This window comes from Sciurus vulgaris (assembly GCF_902686455.1).
Source record: "Sciurus vulgaris genome assembly, chromosome: 13".
Taxonomy (NCBI): domain Eukaryota; kingdom Metazoa; phylum Chordata; class Mammalia; order Rodentia; family Sciuridae; genus Sciurus; species Sciurus vulgaris.
This window is the reverse complement of record NC_136474.1, coordinates 44,631,787-44,651,804: the sequence shown is the minus strand read 5'-3', so window position 1 is coordinate 44,651,804 and position 20,018 is coordinate 44,631,787. Positions and strand designations below refer to the sequence as shown.

General features: G+C 50.2%; 1 protein-coding gene across 2 annotated transcripts in view; it reads left to right on the top strand.

Moving 5' to 3' along the window:
- The window catches only part of EMILIN2 (elastin microfibril interfacer 2), a 51,316-nt gene extending 32,130 nt beyond the window's left edge, over positions 1–19,186 (top strand). Inside the window, exons 5-8 of one of the 2 annotated variants that reach the window (XM_079108292.1) lie at positions 14,109–14,507; positions 15,878–15,910; positions 16,739–16,867; positions 18,091–19,186. In XM_079108292.1, coding sequence (XP_078964418.1) covers positions 14,109–14,507; positions 15,878–15,910; positions 16,739–16,867; positions 18,091–18,428 — 899 coding nt within the window. In that variant the 3' untranslated portion in view covers positions 18,429–19,186. Of the gene's footprint in view, positions 1–14,108; positions 14,508–15,877; positions 15,911–16,735; positions 16,868–18,090 lie in introns of both variants that reach the window. The other variant, XM_079108291.1, reaches the window with a different exon arrangement.
- The last annotated feature ends 832 nt before the right edge of the window (positions 19,187–20,018 follow it).

The following is a 20,018-nucleotide window of genomic DNA, read 5'->3' as shown; positions in this document are numbered from 1 at the left end:
CTAACTGCATGCAGGAGTTGATAGGGAACAAGAAGGGAGTTGAGGTTTATTGAGCACCTTCTGCATACCAGCACTGGGCTAGTCCCTTGGGGGCATAACTTGTGAGCCTTCCCTGGGGGCCTGTCAGAGTCACACAGGCGGTGAGGGATAGAGCTGGGCTGCAAACAAGAGCTCTGTCAAAGGTGCAGCACACAGACCCTTGGTGTCTCTCAGGGTTGAGTGCAGGGTTATTTGGCCCTGGACATTGCAGAGGAAACCATTTCCTGACATCCCTGCCTTTATTTCCCGTGACCCCTTCCCACCTGCGGGCCTGTCTCCTGTTCCTCCTGTTCACTCTGGGGGTGACACAGGCCCGAGCATACTGACTGAGATTTTACGGGCTCTGTGAGCCTGTGGAATTTTATGATTAGGTCCCAGCTAAGACATAAAGCTTGATGGGGCCTGGTGGTGCACACCTGTGATCCCAGTGGCTCGGGAGGCTGAGACAGGAGGATCATGTGTGCAAAGCCAGCCTCAGCAACTTAGAGAGGTCCTAAACAACTTAATGAGACCCTGTCTCAAAATGAAATATAAAAAAAGGGCTGGGGATGTGGCTCAGTGGTTTAAAAAAAAAAAAAAAAAAACATGTAAAGCCTGAGGAGGGGGTGGCTAGGACATGGAGGTGGACAAGCCCTGACCCAACTGGGGAGAGCCTCACAAGTCTGGGGAGGGTCTATGTAGTCAGGTGGGAAAACGCTCCGGATGGTGACCTTGGAGCGTGGTGCTTATTTTGCAGATAAGGAGTCACCCAGTTTGAAGAGGACCAGGAATCTGGCCTCCTCCCCCGAACCCGGCTCTCTGCACTGTGTATGGCTGGCTCCTCCCTCCCCAGACCCACTCAGCTCCTGTATCTCTGGAATGTTGAGTAGAGGTCACGAGAACCGTGTGTGTTCATAGAGTGATTGTCCTTGTGGTGACAATGCTGTCTGGACTGTGCGTTGTAATAACAGACTGGACCAGATATTTCCAGTTGATTTGCAGAGCCCAGGCTGCCGTGGGAAGTTGTATTTGCTATGTGACATTTCTGGGCAGTTAGGAGCTGCAAGTGTGGATGCCTTTGGACAGAATGTGGCTTCTGAAACACCGTCTCTGAGGCTGGACTCACAGTTAACGTGGACAGCATGGGGTTTTGAGAATTGCAGTGACTGAATGAGCCAGAAAGAAACAGTCTCCTGCAGCCTTGTGGCACACCCAGGCCTCGGCGACCTAGAACCTGAACGTCAAAGCTCCACGGGTGACTCTTTCTCCCAGAGAAAGTCACAGGTCTGTTCATGGAGCGCTGACTATGTGCGATGCTCTGTGAGGGATAGAGATGAGCTGGTGTGGCCCTCCCTCTCGGAGCGTTGTTTAGCTCAGTGGGAAAAACACACACAGGTCTACGGAGAATGAAAGCGGTCATTTGTTAAAAGCACAATGACGCCTGTAATCTCAGGAGGCTTGTCAAGTTTGAGGCCAGCCTCAGCAACTTAACGAGACCCTAAGCAACTTAGACCTATCTCAAAGAAAGTGGGGGGCACAAATAGTGTAGGGCTTTGTTCTTTCAGTACATAACACCTTATTGAGCCCCTATGTGGTAGGTAATTGTTGTTTGTGGCACATGGATAAAAATGACAGTTAGCAAGCGAAGAGGTGGTCATGGGAACTGGTGTGGTGAGCCTCGGGAGGCATGTAGGGGAGCACTCACAGCTGCTGTGGAGTTGGGGAGGGCTTCTCCAAGGAGGTTGAGTAGGTATTTACCAAGCAGAGTTCAAAGGGCTGGGGGTGAGGGGTGAGGAGAGGTGATGAGAGAAACTTCCAGAAGAAGGTGTTAGTGGAAGTGATAATCGAGGGGTGCATGAGCTTCAGAAAGCAGGAGGGGAGGGCACTCCTGGGAGGTTTTGGCGTGCTGGTTCAGTCATTTACTGCTGTGTGACCACCTCCCCAATCTCGGTGGCTTGAGACACAGGGAGGTGTCATTTTCTGTGGTGTAGGGGGATCGCCGACTGGGGAGGGGCTGAGCTGGGTGGTTCTTCTGCTGTGTGTGCATCAGCTTGAGCTATCCACATAGCCCCACTTGGCTGGTGGATGGCTGGAAGTCCAGGCTGACTCCTGGGCACATTTGGTACCTCTGGGATCTTCCACGTCACCCCTTTCTCCCACGTGGCTAGGCTGGGCTTCCTCACAGAGTGGTTCTTAAATAGTCAGACCTACTCCGTGGCAGCTAGCTCCTGAAAGGAAGTGGCAGCTGCTGGCCTCCTGCAGGTGGGGCCTGGAACTAGCATGGACTCACTTCTGCCACATTCATTCTGTCGGTCACGGCAAGTCAGCTCCTGAAGGGTGTCGGGGCTGACGTGTTGGGAGGGAAGGGTATTCATGGTGGTCGTCATATCTGCCACAGTGGGTGCAGATCCTGCAACCAGATTCTGGGCCAGATATACAAACCCTGGTGGTTCTGCTCAGTCCGTTGCCTGTTCCCAGATCCTGTTCTTGGGCAGCATCTCTCAGTTACCCAGATGGCAGCTGAAGCTCAAATAGATCCACTCTTCTTTTTCCCCCTCCCATCAGGACATGCCTTTTCCCCTGAGGTTTAAAAGGAATTCTTGAAATGTTGTGCAGCCATTTGGTTACTTTTGAGGTCACGGGACCATGGCTTTCCTCTAGTCTCTGCAGGGCACCTGACTCAGGAAGGATGAGGAGCCGCTATCACATCGCCACCTGCTCACCTCGGCTCTCCTCACTCCATATCCTCCCGTCCATTCATCAGGTCTCTCCTGAGCCGCGTCCTGGTTCTGGCAGCTTGGCTCTCATGAGCATGCGCTCTAACGGAAAGACAGTCAAGGAACAGCCGTGTAAATATTCAATATCAGGTCTTGATTGACGCTGTGAGGAATGATGAAACAGAGGCGATAGAGAATGTGGGCAGGGATCTATTTTGGATGAATGGTCAGGGAAGGCTGCTCAGTGGAGATGACCTTCGAGTTGAGACATAAGGAGGGAACAAATCCTACAGAGATCTCTGCGAGAATATGGTCCAGGCAGAGCTGGGCGTGGTGTGCACATTTGTGATCCCAATGATTCTGGAGGCTGAGGCAGGAAGATCTCAAGTTAGAGGCCAGGCTGGGCAACTTAGGGGGGCCCTATATCAAAACAAGTAAAAAAGGTGTGTGCAGGGGGGTACCCCTGGATCCAATCCCTAGTACTGCAAAACAAACAAAAAAACCAAACAAACCCCAGCTGGGTGCAGTGGCCCAAGCCTGTATTGCCAGTGACTCAGGAGGCTGAGAAAGGAGGATTGCAAGTTCAAAATCAGCCTCAGCAATTTGGTGAGGCCCTAAGTAACTCAGCAAGACCCTGTCTCTAAATTAAACATAAAAAGGGCTAGGGATGTGGCTCAATGGTTAAGCAACCCTGGGTTCAGTCCCTGGTACCAAAAGAAAAGGGTCGTAAGGCAGGGTTGAGTTTGCCCTGTTGAAGGCCAGTGCGTTCAAGCACATGATCAAGGGGGAAGGCCATAGGTGATGGGTCAAAGAAATGGTAGGAATTGGTTTTTATAGGCTATGAAAAGGGATTTGGTGTGTTTCCCCCACGCCCTCTGGGGGATCAAACCCAGGGCCTTGCACATACTGCGCAAGTGCTTTGCCACTGAGCTACATCCCCAGCTCAAGGATTTAGATTTAAGCACCATAAGAAACCATTGGGGAAATTAGAGCCAGGAATGGATTATTATTTCCCAAGTTTAAAAATCACTGCTCATCCACACTAACTCTGGAACTCTGTGTCCCCGGTATCACTTTCTTTGTCCATCTGAACTGGAAACGATGATGATGAACAACCCACCTCAGAAAGTAGGCGTGAGAATTGACACTCCTAATGGTGGAGCGTTCCCACTCAGTTTCCTCCTGTTCCGCCCTCTCCTCTCCAGTGAGGACCAGGATCTTCCTCTCTGTCTCTTCCTGTGAGCCCCCAGGCCTCCAGCCTTGAGAGCGGGCCCTGGGGCCGGGCTGCTCTGGAAGCCTCGGAATCTCCCCTCCCAGCACCCAAAACTTCACATCGAAACTTGTTGACTTGGAACATACCAGGTTCTTTTTTTTTTTTTTTTTTTGCTGTGCTGGGGATCGAACCCAGGGCCTTGTGCGCTTGCAAAGCGAGCACTCTACCAACTGAGCTATATCCCCAGCCTACATATCAGGTTCTAAATGAAAAGGTTTCTAGGTCCTTTTTCTGGGCGTTGTGGCCAGTGGGGTGTGGCCCTGCGCTCCAGAGCCACTGGCTCCTCTTCATAGGTGGGCTGGAGCGCTGGTCCTGGACGTGTCCCAGCATCCTCTTCCTCTTTCCCCAAGGCGCTTGTTTCTGCTCCTGCTGGAGCCCATGGCCTTAGGTGGTCCTGCACACACGTCCCCGGAGCGGGGCACATCCGGGGCATCCTGCTGTCTGCCATCCCAGGAAGTAGGTGCAGGGTTATCTTCCTGCCTGGCATCTGGGTGGCCCTGGTCTGGTCCAGCACAGGGGAGCCTTCTCTTGGCCTGGCATTGAGGTGATCTTGAGCCCTGGCTGGAGCCTCACTTCACACTACTCCCCTCCAGCCAGGGAGGGATGGGGGTGCTGGTATTGAGGAAGGAAGGTGGGCAGGGGACGCACAGTCTCTCCCCGTGTCACGCTCACCAGACTGGACGGCGCTCCTGAGACACCACCGCAGTGTTTCCACCTCCCTCAGGGATGCAGCCTGACTTCCCTTTTCTTCTTTCCTACCCCTTTCTATTCACTCTCTGGATGGTTCTTCCTAGTACTTAAATTCTGTGGGTCACGACATTTCTGTTTTAGTCAGCTTTCTTGTGGCTGCAAACAAAAGACCCGACGAGGACAATTAGAGGAGGACGAGTTTATTTGGGGCTCACAGTTTCAGGGGTTTTCAGTCCATGGACGGCCAGCTCCATTGCTCTGGGCCTGAGGTGAGGAAGAACTTCCTGGTGGAATGTAAAGGAGGAAAGCAGCTCAGGACGTGGCCATCAGGAAGGGGAGAGGGAGAGGGAGACTTGCCCTCAGAACCCCCCTCCTCCAGCCACACCCTACCTGCCCAGTCACCCCCCAGTTAATCCCTATCAGAGGATCAATGCACACAGTAGATCAAGGCCCCCGTAACCCGATTGCTTCACCTCCACTCTTTCTTGCATCCTGTCACAGATGAGCTTTTGGGGGACACCTGTCATACTTAAACTACAACAATTTCTTTCCAAAGTGTTATGAATTTAAGAATCCTATTTTTTTTTTTTTTTTTTTTAAGTTGCCTAAGTTAAGCAGTAAGAATGAAAAAAGCACAGACTATCAAAATAACTATTGAACCGTGAAGTCTGGCCAGGGCGAGTGGCCTGCCGCCAGCGTTATGACAGCCTTGGCCACTGACTTGTAGTCAGCCGAGTTTGGGGTTGATTTGGGTCCAAGACAGCATGATGGGGGCTTAGTCAGAGTTTTGTAAATTTATATAAAGGCTAAATCCACTGTGTTCGTTCGGACCTTACAGGGAGGCTGAGAATTCACACCCTCCTGCCCCGTGGGCGTCTGGTTTTTGTAATGCTCTCTGGTGGATGTAAGGAGCAGCTGCTTGTCTCCATGGTGACCTTGAATCTGTACTGGCCCTGTTCTAGAACCGAGCTGGGCCCAAAGCTGCACACACACAACCCTGGTGATCTTTAAAGATAGGAGGACTCCTGGCTCACGGGGATCCCACTCAGCAGGGATAACATGAGCCCCGGCAATCTGCAATTAAAACAGACCCTAGCTCTGGTTCCAAGATGGGAGGAAAGGTCACTGTGGAGGTGGCAGGGTAGGTATTAACCACCAGGGCAAGGGGTGCCCAGAAACGAGGGGGAGGAGGAAGGGAGAAAGAAAATAAACCACCTGCCTTGACCCTGCACTACCAACAGAGGTCAGCTGGGCACGTGCAAGCTGTGTCCAGACTCCGTTCCAGGTGTTTAATTATTTTGATTTTCATGCAGTGCTGGGCATGGTACCCAGGGCCCCTGAACTCTAGTGCCCTACTGCAGCCCCCTGTTCGATTATTGATATGTCCCTCCCTACGGCTTATCCGTATACATTTTATGATCGGCTTGTGAATTTTTAACAAAATACACAAAAACCCCCATTACCAAACCCCAAGTGGTGCTCAGATAGGTGAGCCCCCCTCCCCATGGGAGCGACAGTGATTTGCCTTCTGGTTCCAACATCGTTGTCGTGGAGATTGCAACACACAGAACCAGGGCCGCCTTGCTATTTCAACGTTCTCTAGTTTGCACTTTGCAGGAATTGAGATCCGCCTTCCCGAGCTAGCCTGTGCTGTTCCGCGGGGTTTCAAGGTCGGCACGTCTGGACTTGGATTTTACAGCGGGGCCTGTGCAGTCTCTGCTCCTGAGGAGGAGCCAAGGCCGTGTCCCTTTTGTGATGCAGCCAGAAAGAGTTTTTTCTCTTCATTTCAGTCGTAGCAAAAAGGAGCCTTGGGTGGCCGTGTGCTCATGGTGCAGTTATTCCAGTGGATCTGTGTTTCCCTTCCTGGGTTGTCAAGAGATCAGTTGGGTTTTCCAAAGAGCTACTTCTTGGTCCCATGGGGCCTTTTGCATGCCCACCTGTCCCGCTCACTTATCAGCCACCTCCTGGCCAGTCTTCCTTGTCACCTCATCACTTCTTGCAGGAAAGATCAGTGACTGTTTTGCTCAAAGAAGCCCCTTTATCTCCATTCACCCTGGCCCCCTTTGACCCTCATTTCTCTTATTTCCCAATGATGCAGGTGCCTCTCCTGCCCAGTGTGTGACAGCCGGGGTTTCCTCCCAGGATCTGGGGTCTGCCACTGTGTGGCTGACTTTCCTGAAAGCATCTCATGGCCATCACCTGGTGTTCTGTAGCTCAGCATTTTGGTGGATTATTTTGTTTGTTTTTGTTTTCGAGTCTGGAATATGGATTAGCATCTTTTGCCTGGCAGGTTCATCCTTCGGATGCCAGGAGGATGGTTTTACCCCCATTGGACCTCTGACAGACTGCATTTGACACTTGAATAGTGCTTTACGGTTAGCAGGATGCCTCGACATCTGTCACTTTGTGTGATGGCCATTGAATTCTGTCTGGTGACAGGAGGACATGGCAGGGTTAGCCCATTGCATGGATAAGGTTGATAACTTGAGGGATTTTGGTGGCTTCTCCCAGCTGGGCCTCAAACACAGACGCTAAACACTGAAGGCAGCCCCTTGTTTAGCGACTGGACACCACCCAGTTGCCAGGTGCAGGGCTCACCCCAAGCCCACGGCTCCTCCTGCAGCTCAGCTCCGCAGGGAACTTGCTGGGAGCAGGTTCCTTAGTCTGAACAGCAGCAGGAGATAGAAGACAAGGCAGACTCCGGTGACTGCAGCCAGGGCGTTAGTGGGAAGACATGTTCCTAGCACACCAGCCTTGTGGCTTATTGGGGATTTTTCTGTGGAAAGCCTTGTTTTAGTAAAATTGAACTTGGCTTTTAATAGGAGCTTCAGAGGAGAGGGGTTTAATTTTACTGCCTGGGGGTCGGTCCGTCCTGCCTGCTCATGGTGGCATGAACCCACCTGATGGCAGCCAGGCCAGCTTGGGGCCGACCTGCTCCTGACTGTTCATTCCTCAGGTGTTATATCCCACAGGAAGCCACACTTGGCTGCTCTGAAGAATTCAATGCAAATGGTTGTTCTGTGAATTGGAACCATGTGTTCAGTTAAGCAGTCAGCCACAGAGAGATAGCTTTCCAGAATGAGCAGAATGCCGTCCAGCCTTTGTCCAGCCTTTGGTAATACATGTCAGTGTTGGAGCACCACGTGATGCTTTGGGCGGGGCCTGAGCTGGAGAGGCCGGGGCTCGGGTGGGCGATGGGAATCAGATGCAGCCCTTTGGTTATTTCTGCCGCAGTGTGGCTGGGTGCTGCAGAAGGTTCTGTGCTCCACAGCGCTCATGCCTGGATCCCCCGGGGAGACTGATGGAGGAGGGCTTTTGGCCTGGACAGTATCTTAGTTCATTCTTTTTTCCTCTGCCTTCCACTTAGTGTGATAAGCCTTGGTGTTGAGAGAGTGACGAGCTTAAAAAAAAAAAAAAAAAAAAAAAAAAGAATCATTGCCCCATGTGTCCTGCCCCAATAGGACCCCAGGATGGCAATGATTTTTGGCAAGATTAGGGTGCCCAGTTCAATGGCTGGCACCAAGTAGGCCATGACCCGTAGTATCTATCATATTTTCAGACTTCTTTTATTTACCAAACCCCTAAATTGCTCAATGTTATGTACTAGGCTCTGTGCCAAGCCCTGGGGATGAAAGATAATTAAGATGTATACTCACCAGATAGCTGGAGAAGAAAAATACACAAAATCAAGAGTCTCTAGAGGCCCAAATTGCTTGCTGGTTCAGAGACAAGATTGCTCAGGACTTGCTGGGCAGATCCAAGAGGACTTCATGAAGGAGGTGATATTTGAACTGGGACTTAAGAGATGGGGGCTGGAAGGGACTGTTTGAGGGGTGGGTACAGCAGAAGCAAAGGTACAAAGCCAGGGAAAGGCGGGTGAGGGCTGGGCACCAGTAAGGCAGCTATTGCCAAAGGAGGTGAGGAAATCAGTGTCAGGAGATGGAACACTAAAAACATGACTGAGTATCTAGAAGCGGAGACCAGGAGCATGATGGTGGATTTCTAAGGAAGAGCATTGGTTTGGAGGGTTTGGTGAATGAGGAGGGGCTTATACTTTGCTTTTTTAGTTTATTTTTAAATTTTTATTTATTTATTTGTTACTAGGGATTGAACTCAGCGGTGCTTTACCACTGAGCTGCATCCCCAGCCCTTTTTATTTTTTTATTTTAAGACAACAGGGTCTACTAAGTTGTTGAGGCTGGCCTGGAACTTGTCATCCTCTTGCCTCAGCCTCCTGAGCTGCTGGGATTATAGGCGTGCACCACCATACCTGGCTGTCCTTTGTTATTTTAAGATAGTTTGCTGACTGCAACTCATTAAGGGTTGTAGGACTGGGGGAAAAAGTATTTTAAAATTTTCGATGTTGGCACATAAACTTGGGCTAAAAGGAAGGAGCCAGGGTGGAGGAAGGAAAAGTGATTGAAAAGAGAGGAACAGTGTTGGCTGGAGCAGATCCAGGAAGAGAAGGGCGGCTGGGGCTTGGGGCCTGGGTGGGAGAGAGTGTGCACCTGAGCTGGGGGTGGTCGGTGGCCGAGGAGGAGGAAAGAGCAGACAGACAAGGGACACACTCAAGCATGCTTGAGCTGGAGGGGGAGAGTGGAAACTGTCCCCCCCACCCTTGTTAGTTACCTCTTTATTTATTTATTTTCTTCTAAATTGACTTATCAGCTTGAGACATTTTGAATTGACTTCCCATCCTCCCAACTCCAAAGTGGTTATTGTAAGGGATCCCACGAAAACCACGGGACACGGGAAATCACATAAGGGAGTTTATTAAGCAAACAAAGTGTCTCCCTGCAGGGTGAGAGAGAAAATGAGAGGAAAAGAAAGGGAACGAGAAAGGGCGCGCGCTAGAGAGAGTGGAAAAGCGAGGAGAATAGAGAAAGTGAGTAGGAGAGATAGAAGCATGAGAAAAGATGGTGGGGTAGCTACCATGAAGCAGTTGAATTCCGTGGGGCTAACAGGGGACCAATAGCAGAGAAGGATACTTGCAAGCTGACTAATGAACCAATAGCTAGCTAGGATGTTCACAGATTGATAAGTGGTTGGGAGGCGGGGAAATGGCTGCAGCGGAAAGGGCAGGGAGAGCAGTTTTGTACATTACAGTTATACTACAGTAAATCAGTTTTCCGTACTTATGCTGTTAGGAGCTCCCTAGCTTTCTGTGGCCACTTGGCATTTCTGCTAGCTTTCCTGAGCTAGCAGTCTTTATTTGCTTAGATTTTATGTATCTATTTTGGATTCTTCCCACTGTCCCCCAGTCTCTCTCTATAATTTTCTTTACCATAAAACTTATCAGATCATTTGGCCAGTTTCATTTTTTAAAAAAACTTGGAGAACTCATTCCTGGAATTCTTTCTGATCCAATTTGGGTCTGTCGTTTCCTAGATGTACTACAATGATCTAAGCCTGCCTTCACTGCTTACTATTCAAGAAACAGCTTTCACCTTTTGTCGGTGTGAGACCCTCTTATTTCATGGTTGACTCCGTTATTTCAGTGGAAAATATTTTCAAAGCTTTTATTCTTTTTAAATATTTTTATTGGTTCTTTTTAGTTATATGGGACAGTAGAATTTTTTTAATTTTTAATCTTAATATTTAATTTTTTAAAATTTGGGAGGTATTGGGGATTGAACACAGGGACATTCAATCACTGAGCCTCATCCCCAGCCCTATTTTGTATTTTATTTAGAGACAGGGTGTCCCTGGGTTGCTTAGGGTCTCACTTTTGCTGAGGCTGGCTTTGAATTCACTATTCTCCTGCCTCAGCCTCCTGAGGTGTGGAATTACAGGTATGTGCCACCACGCCCGGCTTAATTTTTTTTTTTTTTTTTTTAATATTGAAACAGGGTCTTACTAAGTTGCTTAGGGCCTCGCTAAGTTCTGAGGTTGGCTTTGAACTTGCAGTCCTCCTGCCTTAGCCTCCTGGGTGGCTGGGATTACAGGCATGTGACACTTCACTGGACTAATAAAATAATATTAAAATAGGAAGAAATAAACAGAAGCAAATTCCCACTTTTAAACTTTTATTGAATTTATTTATTTTGTGGAACTGGAGATTGAACTTGGGGTGCTCTACTAATAAACTACAACCCCAAGTCTTTTTATTTTCAGACAGTGTCTCACTAACTTGCCCAGGCTGGTCTCGACCTTGCAATCCTCTTGCCTCAGCCTCCTGAGCCACTGGGATCACAGGCATGCGCCACTGTGCCCGTCAGTAGAATTTATTTATACAAGCAAGCATGGAGTATATCTTATTCTCATTAGGATTCCAGTCATGATGCTGGGATTCACTGTGGTGTGTTTGTATATGTGCATTAGAGAGTTATGTCGGATCCATTCCACTGTCTTTCCTAGTCCTATCCCACTCCCTTCCCTTTATTCCGCTCTGTCAAATACTCTGAACTTTCAATAGCTTTCTATGAAAGGGTGCTTTCTTAAACTACTGCCTGTCTGAAAATGCCTTTACTTTGCTCTCATAATTGATGGATATTTTGGCTAGGTATAGAATTGAAAGTTAATAATTTTGTTCCCTTAATATTTGAAGGCATTGTCCTTTTGACTTCTAGTTTCCCATAGTGTTTTTGAGGAGCTTGATGATGCCCTTCTGGTTTGTACTTTTTATGTGTGTTCTTTTGAAAGTTTGTAGTATCTTCTTTATCTTCAGTGTTCTGAATGCGCTTTGGTGTTTCAGTCTGTTTTGTGTTGCTATAACAGAATACCAGAGACTGGGTAGTGTATAAAGAAGAGATTTATTTCTCACAAATCTGAAGACTGGGATGTCCTAAGACATGGCACTGGCATCTGGCAAGGGCCTCTTGGCTATGTCATTCAGTGGTCAAAGGGTGGAAAAGCAAGCAGACTCATAGGAATGAGAGAATCACAAGGGGCCAGCTCACTTTATAACAACCTGTTCTGGAGATAACTCACTCCCATCACATTAATCTGCCGTAAGGGTAGAAAACCCGAGGACCTGCACACCTGGCACTCCGCCCCACCCTGCTGCATTAGGGATTAAGTTCAACCTGAGTTTTGTATGGGACATTTAAGCCATAGCACCTGGTTGAATCTTTTATTCAACAATGATGCTAGGATCTTTCATTTTCTTCAGTTCTGGAAAATTCATTCTCTCCTTACCACCCCATCACCCTTGCTCTCCAGTTTTTCTGATCTCTTTCTGGAAAGACTGAGCTGACCCTATAATTTTCTTATGGTTTCCTCCTATTGCCCATCTTTTTGTCCTACCTTGTGAAAGATTTCCTTGATTCTTGTCTATCAACCCTCATATCAAGCTTTCTTATTTTGGCAAGCATGCTTTTAATCTACACAGGCTCACCATTATTATTTCTTTTTAATATCAACCTGTTCCTACATCTTGGCTGCAGTGTCTTCTAAGGCTGAGGGTGTTACCCATTTATTTTCTTTGCAGTATATCTCTTAAGAGCTCCTTTTCAGGGCTGGGGTTGTGGCGCAGTGGTATAGTGCTTACCTAGCACCACAAAAAAATAAGTAAATAGAACAAAGGCATTGTGTCCATCTACAACTAAGAATTTTTTTTTTTTTTTTTTTTTTTTAGAGTTCCTTTTCACTAGTTGTTTTAGAGAGCTCATTTTGGTCTGTTTCATACTGGCAGCTTTCCTCACACGCCAGGTGATCTTTACTTGGGTACATCTTTAACCATGAACTCTAGATATGGTGTCATGACTAGATTCCATTATAGGGGCAATTTTGAAGACTCCTATCACTGACCAGAGGCATAAGTGAGTCATGTGAGGGCTGAGGAGGAGAAGGGGTCTGTTCAGTGTAGGTACTTAGTGCTTTTACACCGCTGTTCCCGTATCTACAGTCCCCCTGCCTCAGTTTTTCTGTCACACCCAGACCTTCTCAGCCAGAATTAAGGCCGGATGCTGTTCTGTTGTATGCAATGAGTGAACTTTATGGTTTTTAGAATGGAATTAGCTCAGTCCCATCCTTGGGAGAACTCAGTTTTCAAATCATTTTCTCTAGGACTTCTCTCATGAAACCCACGTTGGGGTGGTCTTGGACCCTGGCTCTGGGTGGAGGGGTGTATGTGTTTGATCTACTGTATTTCCCTTAGAGAATCCTAACTAGATGGTGGGCCACCACACAGTGCCTGCTGCCCAGCTGTAAGGCAGTTTTGGAACCTGGGCCATTGCAGGAACCAAACAGAGGAGGTGGGTGTTTGTTTTCCCTTTGCAAATGGTATCTCAGCCAGATGGGTTATTTTTAGAGGGGTGCTCAGGAAGGGCTTCCTGGAAGGTTGGTTCTGGGAACGTATTTGGAGGAGAAATGGGTGGCAGCTTCCGGCTGAGTCACGGTGACCGTCTCAAAAAGAGAAATGTGAATCAGGAGGTTCCTCTGTGGGAAATTCCTTCCACTGCTAATCCAAAGGGTGTGGTGAGATATGTGGGCATCCCTGCTCCCTCGGGTCTGTGTCAGCTGCAGGGACAGAGTTCCCTGAAACTTGCCTGGATCACCTGCTTGGGATACATGTGGGGTGTCCCCAGCAGAGAGCAACCAACTGGTGAGGCCATTCAGCACAGACTGAGACTAGCTTGTGTTGGACACTGAGGTGAGCAATAGCTTCAGGGTCCTTTAATTTGTATCCTGTGATACCTGTGTGGTTAATCATGGAGTGAAATCTGGTAGTTTGTGTGCTACCCAAACTAAACCAAGCAGGAGCCAAGCAGGATGCTGTTTTGGAGAGTGCAGCTGTCTGCACAGAGGTGGAAATTGTAAGGGATCCCACGAAACCACGCCAGACACAGGAAATCACATAAGGGAGTTTATTAAGCAAACAGAGTGTCTCCCTGCAGGGTAAGAGAGAAAATGAGAGGAAAAGAGAAAGGCAAGAGAAAGGGCGCGCGCTAGAGAGAGTGGAAAGCGAGGAGGAGGAGAAAAGCAAGTGTGTAGGAGAGAAAAGCAAGAAGGGAAAGATGGTGGTTGAATTCCGCCAGGCTAACAGGGGACCAATATCGGAGAAGGATACTTGCAAGCTGACTGATGAACCAACAGCTCGCCAGGATGTTCACAGACTGACAAGTGGTTGGGAGGCGGGGAAAATGGCTGCACTAGAAAGGGCGGGGGAGCAGCTTTGTATTACAGAAATCCTCCTGCCTTGGGCGGAGGGTCCAGCCGGCTTCTGAGGGTGACCTGATGGCAGTTCAGCCACAGCCTCCTCAGATTGAAGCACGCTGCTCCGGGCTGGGTGCTGCTCTGGCATGTCCTGGTGGGCACAGTGCTCTGGCTGCTTGGCTGATGCTTCTGAGACAGCCACAGAAGTACTGTCCTTCACAGGAAGCTGGAGCCTCATTGAGGCCTCAGGGACCTGAGACCAGCAATGACTTGGAGACTTTTTTAACCCTGTGTTTCTTTCTTCTGTTGCTCAGCGGAGGAGCCCTCAGAAGTGCCCCAGCCCCTGACCCCAAAGGCCCCACAGGTGCCCGCGAGGCCCTTGCCGTCAGAGGCCTCCACTGAGGGGCCTCAGCCCAAGCCAACGATGCTACCACCTGAGGACCCTGCAAGACGACTGCCCACAGGCCAACGGCCAGTGTTGCCCAAGAGACCCCCGCAGCTGTGGCCTCCAGAAGAGCCGCTGCCCCCACCAGCTCGGCCTGGCTGGGCAGGGCTGCCTTTCTTGCCTGGCTCCACCGGGGTCATAATGGAGACAGGAGAGGCCGGGCCTCCAGGGAGGATGGGCGTGTCAGGGTGGGGCCTGCCTCAGGGGGTGGATGGCCAGATGGGACAGGGGGCCATCCCCAGCGCAGAAGGCTACGCAGGAGCACCAGGTAAGCCCATCATGGAGAAGGCACAAGGGGTCAGCTGCAGACCACCTGAGCCCTGGGGGGCAGGGATGGGTGTGCTGCAGCGTCTTAGTGGGACCAGGGTCCCAACTTTAGGGGCTCAAGTTCAGAAAGGAAGATTCCAATAAATGCTAAGGACCTGAAGGGCCAATTTATGCTAATTTAACAAGTGGGCTGGGACACTCCAGGGACAGCAAAGAAAATTAGAAATGTAGTCATCTCGGAGTTGGACTGCCTGTGCCCGAGGGCAGCTCATTGGCCTTCCCAGCAGGAGAGGGTTCTGGAAAACACGTTTATTGGGAGCGTGTTGGGAGCAAAGGCTGTCAGGTGCACAGCAGAGGGGCCAGGCAGGAGGGCCGCATCGCCACAGCCCGGGCACCTGGCAGTCAGTGCCCTAAAACTTAGTTCTTTCAGTGCCAAGTAAGGATGGCAGCAGAACCTCGGGGCTTTCAGTGACGATGAAAGAGCAAAGCCTGGTTCGCTACTTGGCTAGGGAATGCTCCACGTGTGTGTCACTTGCTGCCACTGTTCTGGTGATGGTGTAGTCAGAGTTAAGGCAAGAAGAAAAAAGGAGCAAGCATTCCTGGGCTCCTTCCCCAGTGCCAGGGCCTGAGCCAGGACTCCCTCTCCCAGCCCTCCTGGGAGCCATGACAGATGACAAAACAGCCTTAGAGTGCAACATGTAAACCGACGACCCTGCTGGGGGCAGGTGGCGTCAGCTTCTGTAGGACAATGCACCTCAGTCCCCTCTGGGGACAGGCTGACCTTCAGGTGCACTGATCACGGTCAGGATTGAGGTTGGTCTCTTCTGGTGACAACCTGGTGCACGTGTGACCAGCAGAGCATGGTGGCTGCCTGGGTCACTGCTGAGTCCTTTTCTTTCACTAGCTCTCCCTTTTCCTATTCCTTCTCAGCCTTCTGAGCTGCAGCAATCACAGCTGCCTCTTCTAAGGTATTGTCTTCTGTCAGTTCCATCATCTCGGGTGACTATATGCTGGTGGGCTGTTTGTTTTAACCATCCAGGCAGCATGACCCGCCCACCTGTCCGTGCAGTCAGTCCAGCTGAAGGCCACCTGGCTTGGCCCAAGGCCCCAGCTTCCCACTTTCTCTTTGTATTCCTGCAGCTGGCTTACCCTCTTGCCTGTCGAGGGCTAGGTGGGCAAGTGAGGAAGCAGGGACAGGAGTGTACAAATGTGCTTCCAATTCTAGGAAGGCAGTTTTCAGAATGGGTGACCTTGTTCTGTCTGCTTCTTTAGTAATGGAGAATCAATTAGAACATGTCGGAAGGGAGAAAAAAGGGACTCAAAAATGAGTTACTATTTCAGGTCTTGACATTCTTTTCTCTTATGCTTTAGGATACCCCAAGTCACCTCCTGTAGCCTCCCCAGGTATGTATGCTCAGAGACAGGGCAGAAAAAGGGATGGTCCTCCGTGGCCTCTACAGGCTCTGCACTGCTGCTTCCTCCCTCGGGCCCAGCCCTTGCACACCCACCAGCAGGACAGGCCTCTGCTGACTGCAGTGGACCGAACCCTTCAGAGAGGCGCAAAGGCAGGCCCAAGACAAGGAATTTTCCATCCTACATCATCCCAGCTCAGTTTCCCAAGGGGATCACTGGGTGGGCCTGTGCCCTGGGTGGTCCTGATGAGCTTCCTGGGGGCCAAGGCTTTATTGGCTCATTAATAAGTGAGCAGTTCCCTAGATGGTTTTTTAAAAAATATTTTTAGTTGTAGGTGGACAATACCTTCATTTTTTTAATGTGGTGCTAAGGATGGAACTCAGCGCCTCGTGTGTGCGAGGCAGTCACTGCACCGAGCTACACCCCAACCCATACCCCAACCCATAATCATTTTTGCACCCGGCACCTGCCCCTGGCATGTGAGCAGTTTTACACAAGCACATACCTGTCTCACCCACGTGCAGTTAGTCACTCTCAAATGGTCACAGTCCCTCTGTCTTGTACACACAGATAGACACAGATTCTCATTCTGAGACACTGGCTTCTAACCCGAACCAGTCTGATCCCCGGCTTTCTCAGCTGACTGTTGATGTTGGATGAGGGGAACTTTCTGGCACTTTGCCACTTTCTGGTGCTTTGCTACTTTCAGGTGAAATGAAATGGGTGTGGGATGTAGGCCTCAGTTCCAGTTCCTGACACTGCTCCAATTAGACCCACCGGGAAACCACCCATGTGTTGACGTCCCCTCTCCCCCAGCAGGGGTTCCAGGGCCGGCTCTGGTGTCTTTTTCTGCCGGGCTTACCCAGAAGCCTTTCCCCAGTGACGGGGGCGTTGTCCTCTTTAACAAGGTGCTGGTAAATGATGGAGATGTTTATAACCCCAAAACCGGTGAGTACTTAAAGGGAATGGGGTGCTGTCCCCTCCTCACGCCGCAGTGCAGGTGGGGCCCAGGAGTCCACCCTGGACATGTGCTGCTCTGCCCAGGACTGTGGGACATGAGCATGCAGCCACGTTTTATAGTCATGAGGTCAGGAAGTCCCTCAGCACCGAAGGGTTACTCATTTTTTTACGGTTGTTAAGAATGCTCTGACAGCCCTGGCCTGTTGCACTGTGGCCACCTCCCTTCCAGCTGTCCTCTAGTGGTCACTGAGCGCCACTCTTCCTCCACATCCAACAGTCGCTCTAACACCCTGGAACTTGGCAAGCAATAGCCTTCCTCCAGAATCTCGTTTATGATGAACAGATCCAAAAAAGGGGCTGTGTTCTCTCCAGAAGGGGCTGATTCTGGCATTTGGGGTCTCATTCTGTGAACAGAATTACTAAAAAAAAAAAAAAAAAAAAAAAAAAAAAAAAAAAAAAAAGGATACTTTGGAGCCTGTCTGCAGTACCTGCATTGTCCTCATGCCCTCAGCCCTGGGTTGTGTTGAGGGGACGCTGGGAGGACCATGGGCTTCCCGACAGCACAGCCGGCCTGCCTCCCCTCCATGGGACCGGGCGTGGGGTGCTCCTTTTCAAGGGAAGGGCCCTCCCCATCAGTCCACCCAGGTTTGCTTGCCTGTCTGGACCACAGAGCAATCCCAAGAGCAGCAGGGTTTCCTGGCGTATCCGAGCCAACCAGGGAAGAGCCCACGAGGTAGGCTGTATGGGTCTAGGTCCTTTTCCAACCAGGCTTGGCTGGTCACTGTTCTCATTCAAGGTGAACACGGTGCTCCCTGAGGCTTGCTGCTTGTGAGCTACTGGAGGCAGGGGCTTGAGTCCCATCTGGTTATTTTTAACCACTGACCTCACACTGGCCTACCTGGTCACCATCCAGCTAAATCCCACCTGTTCTGAGGGCAGTGGTCCTTATATGTGAGCACAGAAGTCCCCTGCAGACCTTGGAGAAACAGAACTCTAGGGACCCCAGGCTTTGTGAAGTGTTTGATCTGCATGGGAGACTGAGGCAGCTGGGGCGGGAGAGGTGCACACTGCCCAGGACTTCTGAATGCTCAAACCGGGGCAGTCACAGTCCAAGCAAGAGGGTCGGTCTTGTGTGTCCAGGAATAATTTATAAGCCATCGCTTGGCTTGAAGGGGTCAGATGAGCTCACCTGCCTTCTTTCCTCCGCCTAGGGATCTTCACCGCTCCATACGACGGGCGCTACCTGATCACGGCCACTCTCACCCCCGAGCGGGATGCTTATGTGGAAGCCGTCCTCTCAGTCTCCAATGCCAGCGTGGCCCAGCTACACACAGCTGGCTACAAGAGGGAATTCCTGGAGTACCACCGACCCCCAGGGGCTGTGCACACTTGCGGAGGCCCAGGGGCCTTCCACCTTATTGTGCACTTGAAGGCGGGAGACGGAGTCAATGTGGTGGTGACTGGGGGCAGGTTGGCCCATACAGACTTTGATGAAATGTACTCCACCTTTAGTGGGGTTTTCTTATATCCTTTCCTTTCCCACCTCTAGGGTGGTCAGGGAGAGGGGAGAGAGAGTTGTGAGAACTTGGAAGCTTTAATATATTCAGTTTATGTATGTACCTGGAGCACTGATGTAGAGTTTTCTGCATACATCCTTCCACCTGCCCCCAAGATTAAGGCCTCACCTTGTTGTTGAGCCACCACACCTTATAGTTGGCAGGCAGGTAGTGAGTTCACACATTTTTCTGTCACTCTCACTAGACAACTGGAAGACTTGGAAAGCCCGCTTGCCTGGAAGCCAGCTCCTCTCTTGCATCTTCCCAGCCTCCAGCTCTGTGCTGAGGTTCCTGGAGAAGCCTCCTGGTGCTACCTGGGGACGCTCACACTGCTTCACCGGAGGGCTAGGCCACAGGATGGTGGCCTGCTGCTAGAGAAGAGGAGCAGAGGGCGGAAGGTCTGTGGGGGTAACCAGCAGATGGCGGTTACCTGTGGCTGGTCTTCACTGGAGAGCAACCCTGTAACCTGCTGTCTCCGCCTCTGTAAACTACATGCAGGAGAAAAGTTGAAACACTGAAGTGCTAATGTGGCCTATGCCACCCTCCACAGGGACCCAGAGTTCAGTTTGAGCTGTTCCCTACCTGGCTAGCCATCACAGCCTGGGACTCATCCCTTCCTCACCTCAGCCCTGGCCCCAATGCAAAAGGGGCTGTGCCACAGACTATTTATGAAACCTGTTGGGCTCCTTAGATGACATGTACAACTTAAGTGCAAAGACAGGGAGTTTGTCAATAAATACATAAAACCACTTTGGGTTACTTTTGTTTGGTGCCTTGTGGATTGGGAGTTACTGCTAAAAAGCAGACTGCACAAAGAATTTTTTTTTTTAATGGCTGTAGAAAAATCTTGCATAAATTTATCTCAACTGTAAAACTTACCCATGAGCATCCAGGCTGTACACCTGGGTTTTGTTCTTGGCTTATAAAGGCAGACAAGATGTGCTTGGGAGTCAGGGTCCCCCGTGATCCCACAGCTGAAGAGGGGCTCTTCCATGGATGGCTGGAAACTTGAATATAAGCAGATTTGGTCCCAAGCTAATGAGACCAAATCCTCACTGCTTCACTGCACAGATCACTGGCAAAAACATAGCTTATGAACTCTTTAAGGTTCCTAAGCAACAAGAGGCTCAACACAAAACTGATCACTTCTGAAAGCTGAGATCATCTGAGAAGGTGGGCATCTTCCCAAAGCAAGCACACACTGTTCTAGGCCTAGGTGTGGTAATACTTCATTAGTGGCCCCAGAAACCTGCAGGCACACCAGACCCTTAGCACAGTGTAGATTCTGCTATCAGGTTGGGAAGATGTGTTGATCAGTCACATAAGCCAGGGGAAGGTACAGATGAGAGAAAGTTAAAGTTAAGTGTCTTTGGCCTGCACTGGGCTGGCAGAAGAGGCGCTGGTGCTGTAAAGATGCCTCATGTTTCAAGGCTTGTTTGCAAAGAAAATTACAGGGTGGCCACTGCACATTGAGAGTGCCAGGGTGCCTGCCCCCTACCCCAGCTGGGGAGAAGTGAGCAAGCACTGAAGGTTTGCTGTGGTACTATTTTATAATTCAGACCTGTCCAGAGCGGGAAGAAGAA